This window comes from Chiloscyllium plagiosum, chromosome 6 (genome assembly GCF_004010195.1).
Source record: "Chiloscyllium plagiosum isolate BGI_BamShark_2017 chromosome 6, ASM401019v2, whole genome shotgun sequence".
Lineage (NCBI taxonomy): Eukaryota > Metazoa > Chordata > Chondrichthyes > Orectolobiformes > Hemiscylliidae > Chiloscyllium > Chiloscyllium plagiosum.
The window spans coordinates 12744468-12759067 of NC_057715.1; the positions used below are offsets into that span (position 1 = coordinate 12744468).

General features: G+C 38.4%; 1 protein-coding gene across 1 annotated transcript in view; it reads left to right on the forward strand.

Moving 5' to 3' along the window:
* The window catches only part of tubgcp3 (tubulin, gamma complex associated protein 3), a 58625-nt gene extending 45124 nt beyond the window's left edge, over nucleotides 1–13501 (forward strand). The window contains exons 18-22 of the mRNA XM_043691221.1: nucleotides 3013–3101; nucleotides 6332–6463; nucleotides 8772–8912; nucleotides 10043–10159; nucleotides 12707–13501. Coding sequence (XP_043547156.1) covers nucleotides 3013–3101; nucleotides 6332–6463; nucleotides 8772–8912; nucleotides 10043–10159; nucleotides 12707–12868 — 641 coding nt within the window. The 3' untranslated portion in view covers nucleotides 12869–13501. The remainder of the gene's footprint in view (nucleotides 1–3012; nucleotides 3102–6331; nucleotides 6464–8771; nucleotides 8913–10042; nucleotides 10160–12706) is intronic.
* The last annotated feature ends 1099 nt before the right edge of the window (nucleotides 13502–14600 follow it).

Genomic DNA, 14600 nt, shown 5'->3' on the forward strand with positions numbered 1-14600 from the left:
GTAAGATTTCAAAGTTTGCAACCACACTTGGAGAAGTGGCTTACAGTGAGGGTAACATGAATCACTTACACTGGGACATAAGTTGACAGAATGGACAGACAATTGGCAGATGAATTTAGTATTGTAGAAGGTGTGAAGTGAGTAATTTTTTAAAAAAATTCTCTTAAATAAATACTTTGGACTCGCTGCATGGCTGCCACTGATCATGTAATGGCCGTTGACAACAATATCTGGAAAGTTCTAATCAGTAACCCAAGAATTAAAGTTTACATCATCCTTCTATTATATGTCTTGCAACATGTATATGTTCCAGGCAACTTGACATAGAGGAATAGTGGACTAGATGTCTGCCTCCACCAGTTTGAAACAAAGACAACCATTAAAAGGCACTGTGCGTGAGATAAGGCCCCTAAAGGCCTTTGTAGTCATCTTCTAAAACACACAAGGTGCATTGAAACCACTTCATTTGTTGACTGTCTCAACCAGGACTGAAATGGCAGACTTGTTTGAAGAGCTTTACACAAGTTTAACAAGTCCAGGATTTTGTCCAGAGAGGGGAACAGAGTCCCAATCAGAGAGAATTCTAGTGTGGCAACGTCCCCTGGATTTACCTACGTCTGATCCCCTGCAAAAAGGAATTCTATCACACCAGCCGACTGCAAGAGACATTGACATACTAGTCTCTCATTCACGTGAATTAATGCCAATGTCATTGATCTTTGAGCAATTCATAAGTGTAACTTCTATCAATTTCTTTCTTGATTCCTTTTGTGTCCTGAGTTTTGAGTAGATTAATAAAATCTACTTTTGTTTAACCTGTGATTCATACGGATAGAATGCTTTCCATGGTATATCTGTAAAAATTGATGAGAGTTCTTGTGAACATGCCAAATTTCCTTAGGCCTCTGAGAAGTTGGGGCATTGGTGTGTTTTCTTGATAGTGGTGTTGACATGGATGGACCAGGGTTGATTGTTCGTGATATTTGCTCCTATGAACTTTTAGCAAGCTGTGAGATCTTAGTGAGAGGCAATATATACTTGAGTGGAATAATTTTCAGAAATGTGCAGCAGCAGGCATGTGCATTAATGTTTTGAATGGAGCAAGAGACTGGTTAGCAAAACGTGCAAATCTTGAGCTTCATAGGTAGAAGCATTGATTGATTTGATTGCATCTATGTTGGATGAACACAATGTACCAATGGCTTTATTCTATGCTATAAATGATTAGGTCACAGCCAGAAAACTGTACACAGTGCTGTCACTGTAGTACAGTAAGGATGTGATTTCTCTGGAGAGGTTCAGAGGAGATTCACCAGGATGTTGCCTGAGATGGTGTATAGCTATGAAGGGAGGCTGAATAACACTGGATTTTCTTTGGAGCAGGGAAAATTGAAGGGGGCTTGATAGAGGTGTAGAAAATTGAGGGGCACAGACAGGAAGGATAGAAAACAGTTGTTCCCTACTTAAAGGTCAATAGCAAGGAACATAATTTTCAGATTTAGAGGGCATTTGAGGAAAACGTTTTTTCATCCAGGCGGTGATTAGCATTTGGGGCCTGGGAGGGTTGTTGAAGCAGGAAACTTAATATAGATGAACGTTTGAAGTGTCATAACATTCAAGGGTATGGACTGAGTGCTAAAAAAGTGGGACAGGTGTAGATTTTGTGTATTTTGGGTGCACATACTTGATGGACTGAATGGCCACTTCGGTGTTGTGTGATTCAGTCAAATGACTTAACGACTCTACAATAAGAGAGAGAGTTTTTACTTCTGCTGGTTGGAATGTCTAGGACTAGATAACATTGTCTAAATAATAATAGTAGACTTTTGAACGTTAGGGACAATGTACATGTCTTCAAAAAGCTTTCCGTTTTAGTTTCATTTTTGGGCAGTTCCACAAAAGTCCCTATCTGGAGGGGGATGTGCAAAGCTAAGATCCTGAGAAATGGAGAAGATCATTAGATTTGTTAACATTGGATTACCTTAGAGAAAGGAATTGGTAGTAATTTGAGATAAGTGTTTTGATAAAATTCTGAAGGTGTTATTTGAAGCTGAGTATGCTAAAACTCTGATATAGCTCCAGGGAAAAAATATCATCTGATTGTCCATCCAAGAAGTCACGATTAACTTAAACCTTTTGATGTATTAGAAAAGATTTTTTTCCTTGGTGTTCAATATTATGCAAGGGATGTTTTTGAGACCTATGAAGGAATGTCATTGGAGTAATGGGATTCTATTTTTGTCATATTTTTGCAATCTTTAAGTTTGTGTTATATGTAATTGGATTAGTTTTTTTCTATTTTCTCACTTCTTTTCATTTTAATACCTTTCTGTTTTATTGTTAAATTAAAATCTGCAACTGTGTATGTGTTTCCGTGAGACCTTGTTAAAACTAAACAAAATGAAAATCTCACAACTCCAGGTTATAGTCCAACAGGTTTATTTGGAAGCGCTAGCTTTCGGAGCGCTGTTCCTTCATCAGCTGGTTCACAACACCAGCACTTCCAAATCAAAACAAAATATAATTTGTCACACCAGATTTCAGTCTGGGATCTAACTTCTCCAGCAATAAAATCAGCTGGTATCCTAACTTATATATCTGCAATGACTTTTAAATGGATTTTAAAAAATTAGATTTCACAGGCAGTAAGAATGACAAATACAGTTTTATTGTTTTATTGAATTTTGGGACTGGATTGAAGTTGCAACTATTTCGGGTTTTGTTAGCTCATGTAATTCTAACTGATGAGTTAGTGGCACGTCTCTACTTTATATTTATCGACATGCCTTTTTAAAATGCCTCTGGCTGTACATGCTATTTAAGAATTAATGCATGAAATTAATGGTAACTACTTGTCACAGTGTTTTATTGTCTAATGAAAAATTGATCCATCTAAAAAAAGCAAATAGATTCAGAATCAAGTGTCAGATTGCTGTTTCCTATGAGCTTGATGTCTTAAGACGTAAATGGTCTTATACAGTTATGAAATGTATTTCTTTACGTTTTTTACAGAATTGTCAGGGGTGCTCCAGCAGTGTCATATTCTGGCATCAGAAATGGTACACTTTGTGCATCAGATGCAGTATTACATCACATTTGAGGTATGTCCAATGAGGATTGCAAAGCGCACATTTGTTACTGGACTAAATTTTTTTATTTAAAATACATTGCCAGTATTCTTAGTCGTCTTCGATAATTATGCTCGCACCACGTTGCAAGCAGATGTATAAAATGTCAAATTAATTATATGAATGTGTTTGTAGTAGATTTTGACTATTCAATAAAGCAATCTTTTATTAATGGGTAATATAAGGCTATAACTATATATTATTCATTCCTCTCCTGTATACACTATAAGCATATCACCAAGACTGTCAAATCTTGTTGCCTCACAGGTGTTACTGATACCAACCACAGTCAGGGCCCATCCACCCCCCACTCCCGCCCGACTAACCGCACTCCCTTCTGTCCACTCCCCTCCACCCCTCAACCATTCTGCTCCCCCAGTGCAGTTAGCTGCTGAGAATTGATATTCCCTGCATTAGAGAATTTGCCAGTACAGGAGCAGTCACTCAAAATTCTTGATACTCAGTCTGCTGGCACTCAGTCCTTCTTTGCTCTCATTACATAGAAAATTTGCTAGTTAATATATCTACTTGAGATCCCAAAACTGCCAACACAGCTCGCTAACATATTATTTCATATAGGTTCCTGAAACTGAAATCTTCCACAGTTTGCTGCTTCTGGAGTTGTCTTCAAAGCAATTCAAAAGCCATTTTTCACTGTACCTGACTGATTTGGAGACTACTGTAATTTTTTTTATTTCAAAAACATTTTATTCATATAAAGATCTCTGTATATAGAAAGATCTTTATATACATAGTCACTAATACAGTATGGTTCTGTACTGTAGAATATCAAGGAACAAACAAACATTGGAGTTTGACTCCATCCAGCAAGCAAACCAAAGGCATCTCTTGTATAAAACTACATTTACATGCATTGAAGAACCAGGGATTCCCATTTAACTTTGGCAGAAAAACTTCAGACAGTGGTCTTTCCCCATGGTGCCTTGGTGGCAGCTGACCCAAGCCTAAGTACGTCCCTCAGTGTGCTGTCTTTGACCTTGGAATGTGTCAGTCTACAACATTTGGGGTCAACTCTTTGCTCTGGAAGACCAGCAACTATAAACAATTCTTTTGATGCTACAGATCCTTTTTTCTGAAAGAAACATGCAATCTACCTAAGTTCCTGGGTAGTTCTGTCTTTGTGACATGAGTCTCATTTTACTAAGCAACAACAGGTTTTCTTCCCCCTAAAGCACTGAGCCTTATTAAAGTGCATATAAACAATCACTTTTCCAGATGCCCTGCTCCATTTGTAGAACTCAGAAATGAAACTCAAATTATGAGCCCTCCACCCCATCTCACAATACAGAAATAAAAGTGACACATAAATGGAAGAACAGTGTACAGCTTTTAGAAGCCCAGGTATTCCAGGTAATAATACCTCATGAATCTTCATACTTTGCAAAGCTGCCCATCTCATTGATATCAGCATGCAAAGGAGCTGCACACAAACAGAGGCTACAAACTGAAGATGAGCTGCATACTTACAGAAGACTAGTGTGAGGGACAGTGTCTGTGTGAATGGACCCCCACTTCAGCTGGGTTAGTGTGCGGTGGGTGTGTGCATAATGCAGCCTCTAAACCGTAATTATACCCTGCAAACACTATAAAGTTCTTATTTTGTTGAGGTCAGAAATTAGAGTGTATCATGTATTGTACTAGTTCTTAAGCTCAGGCTGTTTTCAGAAATCCTTTGTCTGCCCTTATCCCAAATCCTTTTGGTATTTCTCCTCTTCCAATCCTAACCAATCCAGTTGAAAATGACATTTTGGAGTTCTGTTTTAATAGACTCTTGTTAAATCTTCACTTTGAAACCTTCCGTAAGTAGCTAGTTAATAGGTTGTACTTGAAGGTTAGATGAAGTGATAGTGGCTTTATGTGGTGTGGAAGTACACTTATCAACTGGTTTAAAGCAGAAATAGACGCTGCTCTTACTGAAGAACCGATAGCTTTCCAGGCTATTAGGTCATACTGAGAGTGGACATTTACCCTCGGAATATCATTTAATAGAGCCTAGAATATAAGGAGCTGCTTGTTATCATCTTTTGTTGATTTCAAGAAGGCTTCCAGTAGCATTCATTGGCATTCACTCTGGTATGTCACAGGGCTGTATGGCACCCTGAAGTGATAATCTTATTAATATTTTTATAGGTTTTTTTCTGTATGACTCCAGAGTCATACAGCACAGAAACAGACCCTTCAGTCCAACCAATTGAACATAATCCCAAACTAAACTAATCCCATCTACCTCCTCCTATGCCATATCCCTCCAAACCTTTCCTATTCATGTACTTATTCAAATGTCTTTTAAACATTGTAATTGTACTCTCGTCCACCACTTCCTCAGGAAGATCATTCCACATGTGAACCACCATCTGTATTTTTTTTAAAAATTGCCTCGTCTTTTTTTTAATCTCTACTCTCACCTTAAAAAATTGCCCCCTCATCTTGAAATTCCCCATCCTAGCGAAAAGATAACTACTATCAACTCTACCTATATTACTTCTTATTTTATAAATTTCTATCAGGTCATTCTGGTACCTCTCTTCTGAACCCTCTCCAACTTGATAATATCCTTAGTATAACTGGGCAACCAGAACTGGATACAGTATTCCAGAAGGGGTCTCACCAATGTCCTGTACACCAGCTGCTGCATAAAGACCAGCATGGATGTGTTGGGGTCAGTGTTGTTACAGGAATGAGACAAAGTTGCATAATTTCTGCTTTCAATATCCTCTTATTATGAGGACTTCATTATGAGGAAGATGATATTGGGTACAGCCTTTGGCATCTTGTAGCTGCAACACCAACTGACAGAGTTGGATTTCACATTCTTTCAGGTTTCATTGTATCTGTCTATTGTGCAACAAATATAAAATTATCAGAACAGTAAGGAAAAGGACAGATGATATACAGCAATTATACTGAAAGGTCTAGGAAAAATCTACCCTGAATTTTGTGTCCATCTTTAATCACTATCACAAGGAATCAAGCAGTTCAGAGAAGTGCAGATCACAAAGGACTTGGAGGACTGTTGGCAGAGGCTCAAGTTATGAGGAAACCTGATCTCAGTTTTGCAAAGAGCTAATGTGTAGAGATGAAAAGATCAGACACTTTGGTAAATGTAAAACTTGCACCTCCTTGGAGTGAAGCCACTGGAATGTAATTGCAGGTTAATTGAGGCAAGATATGTGTATTTGCAGGTGTTGGAATGTTCATGGGATGAACTGTGGAATAAAATGCAGCAGGCACAAGATCTTGATCAAATCACTGCTGCACATGAAAGTTTCCTCAATACGATAATCTCTCGATGTCTGCTGGACAGTAATTCTGAAGTAAGTGGTTTGAGATTGGTCTTGCTGATTTATTGTAGCTATCTGAATCTGTACCAAGTGAAAGTTCAGGAGGATGACCTTGTTTTATGAAAATGAGATTTAAAGGTGAGTCCAATTTTTTTTTTTAATCATATTTGTTCATGGGATTTGAGCATAGCTGGCAAGATCAGGATTCATAATCATCTGTAATTACCCTTGAAGTGAGGCTGGCCTGTCACCTTGAACTGTTGCATTCCGTGTGTGTAAGGGCATCCGCAATGCTTTGGGGAAGGAGTTCCAGGATTTTGACCCAGCAGCAGTAAAGAAATGGCAATTATAGTGCCAACTTCAAAAAGTATCATGCTTCGAGAAATTGCAGGCATTGGTATTCCAGTGTATCTGCTGCCCTTGAGCTGGTAGAGCTCAGAGCAGTGTGGAAGATGCTGTCACATGAACTTGGGCAAGTTGCTGCAGCGTGAAAACTGCAGAATTCTGGTAATATTTATCTGAATTTGTAATCCAGAGGCCTGGACTGACGCTTTGGAGATATAACAGCTGGAGCATTTGAATTCAATTAACTGGTAACTCTGGAATAAAAGATTTGAATGGTTGTGAAAAAAATCCAGTTATCAGTTCTGCTTATAGAGTTTGGCCACAGCAATGTGTCTAACTCCTAAATGCCCTCTACAATGCCCTTGCAATCCATTCAGTTGATCAAACTGGTAGAGAATCTCATTGAAATCTCAGGTCGCTAGATAAAAATGAAAAATTCAGTCCAGGCAGGTTTGCGATGTAGTACACGAACCTAAGAATACAAACTGAAACATTCAGTCATACTGTCCTGTATTTCACATCTGGAATGGTTGAATAGTTGAGTAAGTTGCAACTCAATATAAAAGTAGTTAAATAGCAGAGCACTGAATCAGACAAAAGGGACACAAAAACAATTTGATGCAGAGAGAGAGTGTGGGGGAAAAAGGTCTGCCACCCTGCTCAGCCACAGTATGGCCACCCAAAAAACACAGAAGCTGGCCTGCAAAACAGAGATCAAGCCTGCCAACATACAGAAACTTACCCAAAATGCGCCAGTCTTGGCCAAACAGACTAACCTAGAAACCAGACCTGACTAACCTACCCCCAGACCAGAGAATACACTTCCTAAAACAGCTTTCACGATCAGCTCCCACCCAGATTAGCACTGCAGTCCCAACCCCCTAAGGGCAGGGCATTTCCCATTGAAACCGATACCACATAAACAAAGAGGCAAACGAAGGGACCCCAGAAGACTTCACTCGCAAGAGGAACACGATGGACACACCTGAACACTAGGAGAAGGGATATGTACACATATGTGCGCGGGTGGAAAATAGAATCAAGAATCCTCTAGAAGACGTTCTTTCCCACTCACTGAGATAGCTGGAATCTCCTGTCAGTTACAAATAAATTGCTACTGCCAGACGCTTGATTAACTTCCATTCAGTTTATTCTTGTTTTAACTTCTTCACTATTTTCACCATTGTACTGTAACTGCTTTACAGTTATCAGCTTTGTGTTGTACCCCTATAAAGCATGCCTGCACCTTCTGTTCTGGGAAGAGCATTCTGACCATTTGTGCAGAGAATCTGTTCTGTGTCAGCCTGGTCAATTTCTCTTCCACAATATTGCTTTGTTTAATTAAACTGCTTGTCAATTTCACAGTGAACTTCATTTGTGATCTTTGATCCATTGGGCTCAATTTCTCCAACAGTGAGTGAAAGGTGTGTCAACAAGGTTGTAACTGGGATAGTAAACTTAAACGAAATACATCACTGGCCACAGAGGTCTGTGACTGAAACTTATTTTCTTAAAGTTCACTTTATCCTGAATGAGAGTTAACTCATATCAAGATTTTCCTTGTAAAGTCCCATATGCTATGTTCATATTCAGAAACTAAATGGTTAGAACAAAGAAAATTTATACCCCAGGAACAGGTCCTTCGGCCCTCCAAGCCTGAGCTGATCCAAATCCACTGTCTAAGCTTATCACCCAATTCCTAAGGATCTGTATCCCTCTGCTCCTCACCTACTCATTAGTTTAACGTTTAACAACTTTTTGTTGATTTTCCAAAGAATTTGCTTAGTTATTGATATAGGTGGAGGTGTTCAGTCTGAGAGTGAGTAGTCAGTGCAAGTAAGTGAGGAGGAAGGGAAAGCAGTAACCTTTAATGCGAAGGTTCATGCTTTAGAATTTAGTGTCTATGGAGAGTCTGCTAATCTGAATGGCAAGGAGTTTGAAATACTTTGTTAACTGAGAAAATTTCAACACTTTCTGAAATCTATGTCCATTCAAGGAACTGTTGACGCAACTTCGAGCTCTGTTCGATCGAATCCTGGAGTTTCAAAGTGCTCAGGATTCCATGTACCGCTCAGCTCTAGAAGAATTGCATCTCCGGCTTCGTTATGCAGACATCAAGAAGCAACGGCAGGCAGAGGTATGGATGTGCACATTGTTGAAGGGCTTTTTGTGTCCCACAGAACCGCCGGTGGGGGGGGGGTCTGTAAATATTTAGCTGTGTAGTGAAAGGCATTAATACACTCCTAATCGTGTGGGTAAGATATAATCCATAAATAGATTGAAATATTATACCTTTGATTTCAAAATATCCAAAAGTACTTGATAACTACTGAGAAATTTTAAATTTAGTGACTATTGTAATCTAGACAAACGTGGCAGGTAATTTGGATACAACCAGATCCTATCAACAGCAGTGGTTTTTTTTTAGCCAAATAATTATATTAATAATGTTACGGCATAAATACTGATTGTAACAGTGGGAAACTCTCCAGTTATTCTTCACGTTGTACTTTGGAGTCTACTTACAGCCACCTGACAAATCACAGGGCCTTGAATTCATTCTCACCTGAAAGATAGCAAGTTCAACATTAGAACAGTGCCTCAGTACTGTTCTAGGAGTGTTAGTCTGGGTTTTGTGGTCAATTTTCTTGATTGGAGCTCACTGCCTTCTGAGTCGGAGACAAGTGTTCTACCAACTGGTCGTCAGATCCACCAGTGATACATGAAGGCTATTTCACTTATAGGAATATCAAGTGCCATTTCAAAATCTCCCCTAATTCTTGAACAATTTGAATCTGGTGCCAGACTTCTGTGGCAAGGTAGTGGACCCATCCAGTAGACAGCTAGTTGGGTGCCCCACTTTAAGCCACTTATGCAAGACCCAACCAGATTTTCTGTGCATTGGAAAATTAATTACCTGATGTGAAGGCACCTGTCAATTTGAGGGTGAAGACCTCCCCTCCAAGAGCTACTAGTCAAGAACGCAGCCAATGTGCTCCTGCCCTCACCTGTCGTCTGCCAGTCTTCTCCCTGAAGCTCTTTGAAGTCCTGTTTTAGGTGTCATAATATCTGCACAGGTTGTCGATCCAACTCTGAGAAGTTGAGGTGGCCAAGGAAAATATATTATTGCTTCAGGGCTTGGGGCCAAGGAACTGGAGATTGCTCCAAGGACTGCCATTACGGGATTAGAGGATGTTGAAGTTCTTTTGCCATGACACAAGTCGGATTAGTGATGTCAGTGGATTTTTTTTTTCCCTCTTCATTTAGGGTAACTGGGGAACAACAACAGCTGAAGAAGAGGCAGAAAATAAAAGAATTCATGAATTTCAACAGTTAATTCCAAAAATGTGTTCCCAGATACGTGTGTGTTCCCATTTCTACCAGGTATGTCATTCAAATCTGAATTGCAGAATATTTGGTTTCAGTGAATAATCTGGTGGAGACAAATTAGAGAGGGAGGGAGGGTCTGAGGTTGGGGGGCGGGAGTGGGGGGAGGTGCGACAGGTTTGCAAAGCACAAGGATAAGGCAACATTGTAGGGCAATGTTTTGATGATGATTCAGAGTGTGGAACAGGAAAGAACAGCATACAACCATGAAAATAAAAGATGAGAGCAAAGACAGAACAATAGGTAGAAGGGCAAAATTAATGGCTCTTTAATTGAACGTACTATATAGTCAATACAAAGTAAATTAATTATCAGAAAAAAAAGAAAGCAAATTGAAGGGAACTCGCAATTAACATAAATCCAGACAGTAAGAGCTGCTTTAAATATTTAAGGAGAGAGGCAACAGTTGGTGCAGGCTGGAGAAATTATACTGGGGTACCAGGAATTAAACAAATACTTTGCTTCAGTTTTCACAGTAGAGGGTACAAATAGCATTTCAAAAATAGTAAATAATCAAGGGGATGAAGAGGAGGAAATAAACAAGTAACAATCGCTTGAGAGAAAGTAATGGACTGAATATGGTCAAAAGTCCCCTTGCACCTAATGGTCCGAGGATTTTAAAAGAAGTAGCTGTAACCATAGTTGAAGCAGTTCTAATAATCCAAGAATCAGAGCATTCAAAAATTGCCAATCAAACACCTATGTTCAAAAAGGATGGGAGACAAAAATACAGGTAATTATAGGCCAGTTAGCTTAACCTCTGTCAATGGGGAAAATGTTGGTATCTATTATACAGGATACAGTAACAGAGCATTTAGAAACCTGATATAATCAAGCAAAGTCAGCATGGCTTCACCTGAAGGGGACATTTATGCCTGACCAATTTTATAGCTGTTCCTTGAGAATGTAGCAAGCAGAGTAGATAAAGGGGAACTAATGGAGGTAATGTGTTTCATTTTCCAAAAGGCAATCAATAAGGTACTGAAAATGAAGTTTCTTAATAATATAAAAGCCTATGGTGTTGGAGGTTGTGTATTAGCATGAGTAGAAGATTGGTTACCTGATAGGAGACAGGAAGTTGTGATGGCAAGCTGTAACTAATGGAGTGTTACAAGCATCAGTGTTGTGACTACAATTACTTACGATATATGTTTTAATGACTAAGAGAAGTGAATGTACCAACACCGAGTTTGCAGATGATTCAAAAATAGGTGTGGTGGCAAATAGTGAGGACAAAACAAAAGAATGTTATAAAAGAAAATTGGCAGGTTAAATGATTGGGCAATAACTTGGAGTATAATATAGAAAAATGTGAGGTCATGCACTTTGGCAGGCAAAATAGATGGAATGAATGTTATTTGACGAGGAAAAGCTGCAGCATGGGGATTTGGAAGTCTTTGCACATGAATTGCAAATGGCAAGCACAAGTTCACTGGGTAATAGACAAGACAAGTGGAATGTTGGCTTTTATTTCACAGGGAATGGAGTATAAAAAATAGAACTTTTTTACTGGATATGGATGGATTTTTGAATAGGGAGAGATTGAACAAGTGGAACTTGTACTAATTTGTCATTTAGAGGAATGAGAGGAGATCTAATTGAAACAAATGACATTATTATGGACCTTTGCTAGAGCAAACGTGGAGAGGTTGTTTCCACAGTGGAAGAGTGTAGAACCAGTGTGCATCTTCTGAGTAAGGAGTTACCTATTCAAGATACAGGTGAGGAAATTTTTCTGAGGCTGGTGAATCTGTGGCATTCTTTACGACAGAGAGCTGTCAAGGCTGGGTCGTTAAGTATATTCAATGTTGTGATAGCCAGGTTCCTAATCATAAAGGGAATAAAGTGTTACAGGGGTACGGCAAGAAGGTGAAGTCGAGGATTATCAAAATCAGCCTTAATCTCATTGAATGGCAGAGTGGGATCAATGGGCTGAATTATCTACTTCAGCACCTACAGTTTGATTTTAGTTCTGAGGTAATTTTGTCAACTGATTGCTAGTTTTCAGGCCTTGCAATCTGTTACATTTATGTGAAAAAATAATTAGCTTCCTCTTGAGCAGAAGCATGGGAACAATATTTCCATTTCAACTTTCTCTAATGCATTTTAGTTTCACCTGGAATACTCATCCTGTGGGGCTGGTGATCACCCATTTGTGCAAAATTCTGCCCTACTTAAATTTGTTCTACCCAAAATCAGCATATTTTGTATCTAGCCAGTTCATGTACATCTTTGTTTTTGAGTTTCATTTAGTTAATGTATTTATTAGCTAAGCCATCCAGGTCACTGGCTTGGATGCATTTGTATGACTGTTCAAGTGAGATCTCCTTAACTCTGATATCAAAGCTGTGGGCAAATCTGTGGTCTTTTACTAAATCTTGTTTAGCTGCTAACCTAAAAGATGAAGGACAATTTTCCCTGTTTTTGCTTAGTATATACCTTTTCCATGCTTATTAAGTTAAACTACACCTTCATGAGCTTCAGAGTAGCATATTGCAATAATGTCCAATTTTTGTTTCACTAATCTTCCTTTCTTTCCCTTAGGACATTGTTCAGCAATTCCTGGTACTGTTGACAAAAAGTTCTGATGAAAGTCTCCGTTTCCTTAACTTCAGGCTTGACTTCAACGAGCATTACAAAGCAAGGGACCCTCGTCTGCGTACCTCACTGGGCAGCACCAGGGGCAAACGCAGCTCAGCATTGTAAACTGTTGTCCAAATCTTTCCAGCTATTACAATTAGGGCTACATTTACATGTACCTTGGTTTTCTGCTCTCTCTGCCATCCTGTGAAACCTATGTTTGTAATGGCTGTCAGTGATGTACCACACCACTGGGAGTAGAGGGAATGATTAGTCATCTGATAATGATTAGTCATCTGATAATGTTAAATTTGTTGAGCGAGAAATATATCCACATAAAAGTGTAAGTTATTTATAATCTATGAATGTTTAGTTTGAAGTTGAACTTGAAGCTTGAACTGATTGGCATTTGGCAATTTTTAGCTTCACTTTGCTGAAAGAACTTTACAGTGTGTACAGAAAGGTGACTGTTCCAGACCTAAACCCACATTTTATTTTACAGATGACACAATTATTTAAACTGCTAAACAAAAATGAAGTTTGTTCAATAACAAAAACTTTTTTTTAAAACTAAGAGACACTTGGTCCTTTTCATGTAATATACATTCTAGATTGTCACAATTGGTGTTCATTTTAAAAACTCAACATATGCAGTGATTAAAAACCTCAGTTTTTACATTGTGTAAATAGTTTGAGATTTTTTGATCTTATGAATAAGCCTCTTGATGTACGAGAATATGGATAAAAGGTAAAAGAAAATAACTGGAAATCGGTTCCTTTTTAAAAAGTTACATTTGTTATGCAGTTCGTTTTTTTTTATTATTGGTACTGTAAGAGAAAGCCATACATTTAACCCTTTGTAGATGCTCTGGCTGAGTTGAGGCTTCCCTCCTTGTTCTCATCATTCTCCTTCTCAAAGCATAGAAGCAAAGGAATTCCAAGATCGAAATCTTGGATCTTGAAATCTTTCTTTTAAAAGAGTTATATTAACTTTACACTATGTCCAATGCAGATTTGGGGGAAGACTTACACATACCTTGGACATCATCATTAACCAAACAGAATGATAAATGGATAGATGAGATACTTATAAGTGTTATTTGTGAAAAACAGCATGATTATTTAAGACTTGGAATGTTTGTATATACTGGAAGCCGCATTCTGCAATTAGAGAATGATTCTAGCAGCAGCATTTTGGAACAGTATTTCAACGTACAGTTTTTCTTCTCCTGAAGCATCTATACCATCATAAGTTGGGCCGGAAATTACCAAAATATTCAGTGCCTTGCAAAAAAGTCTGCTTTGTAGCTTTGTGGAAGTCAAAACATGTTACAAATTATGTTCAGAAGGCCAAACTTCTTGCTTTATCACAAGTCTGGAGCAATAAACCAAATTTATTTTTCAGTAATGAAGACAATGTTGGAGAACCACAACAACAGGTCTGACAGCATCTGTGGAGAGAGAAATAATCCAAGTTTCAAATCCGATATGATAAGTATACTTAAGACACTAACTCTGAATCTCTCTCCAAAGATACTACCAAACCTGCTGAGGTTTTCCAGTGCTCTCCTTTTATTTTAGCACCTATCTTTCTTTGCTTTTGTTTGCTTTCCATTTCTTTCAAGTTTACAGATAATAAATGTTTCAGATTGATGGCTGGTTCTGAGACTGTACCAAGTTTGTACCAGCATAACTGCCAGTCCTGCTCTAGAATCGAAACATAAGAGTTTCATTAGCGACAAACTGGCAAGAAAATAATTAACAAAGTTAAATCACAAAGCTACATAGTATAGTTTTAAAACTTGTAACAAACTACGCAGTATGCCTTTCTTGAACATTTCTAAACTTGTATATTTGA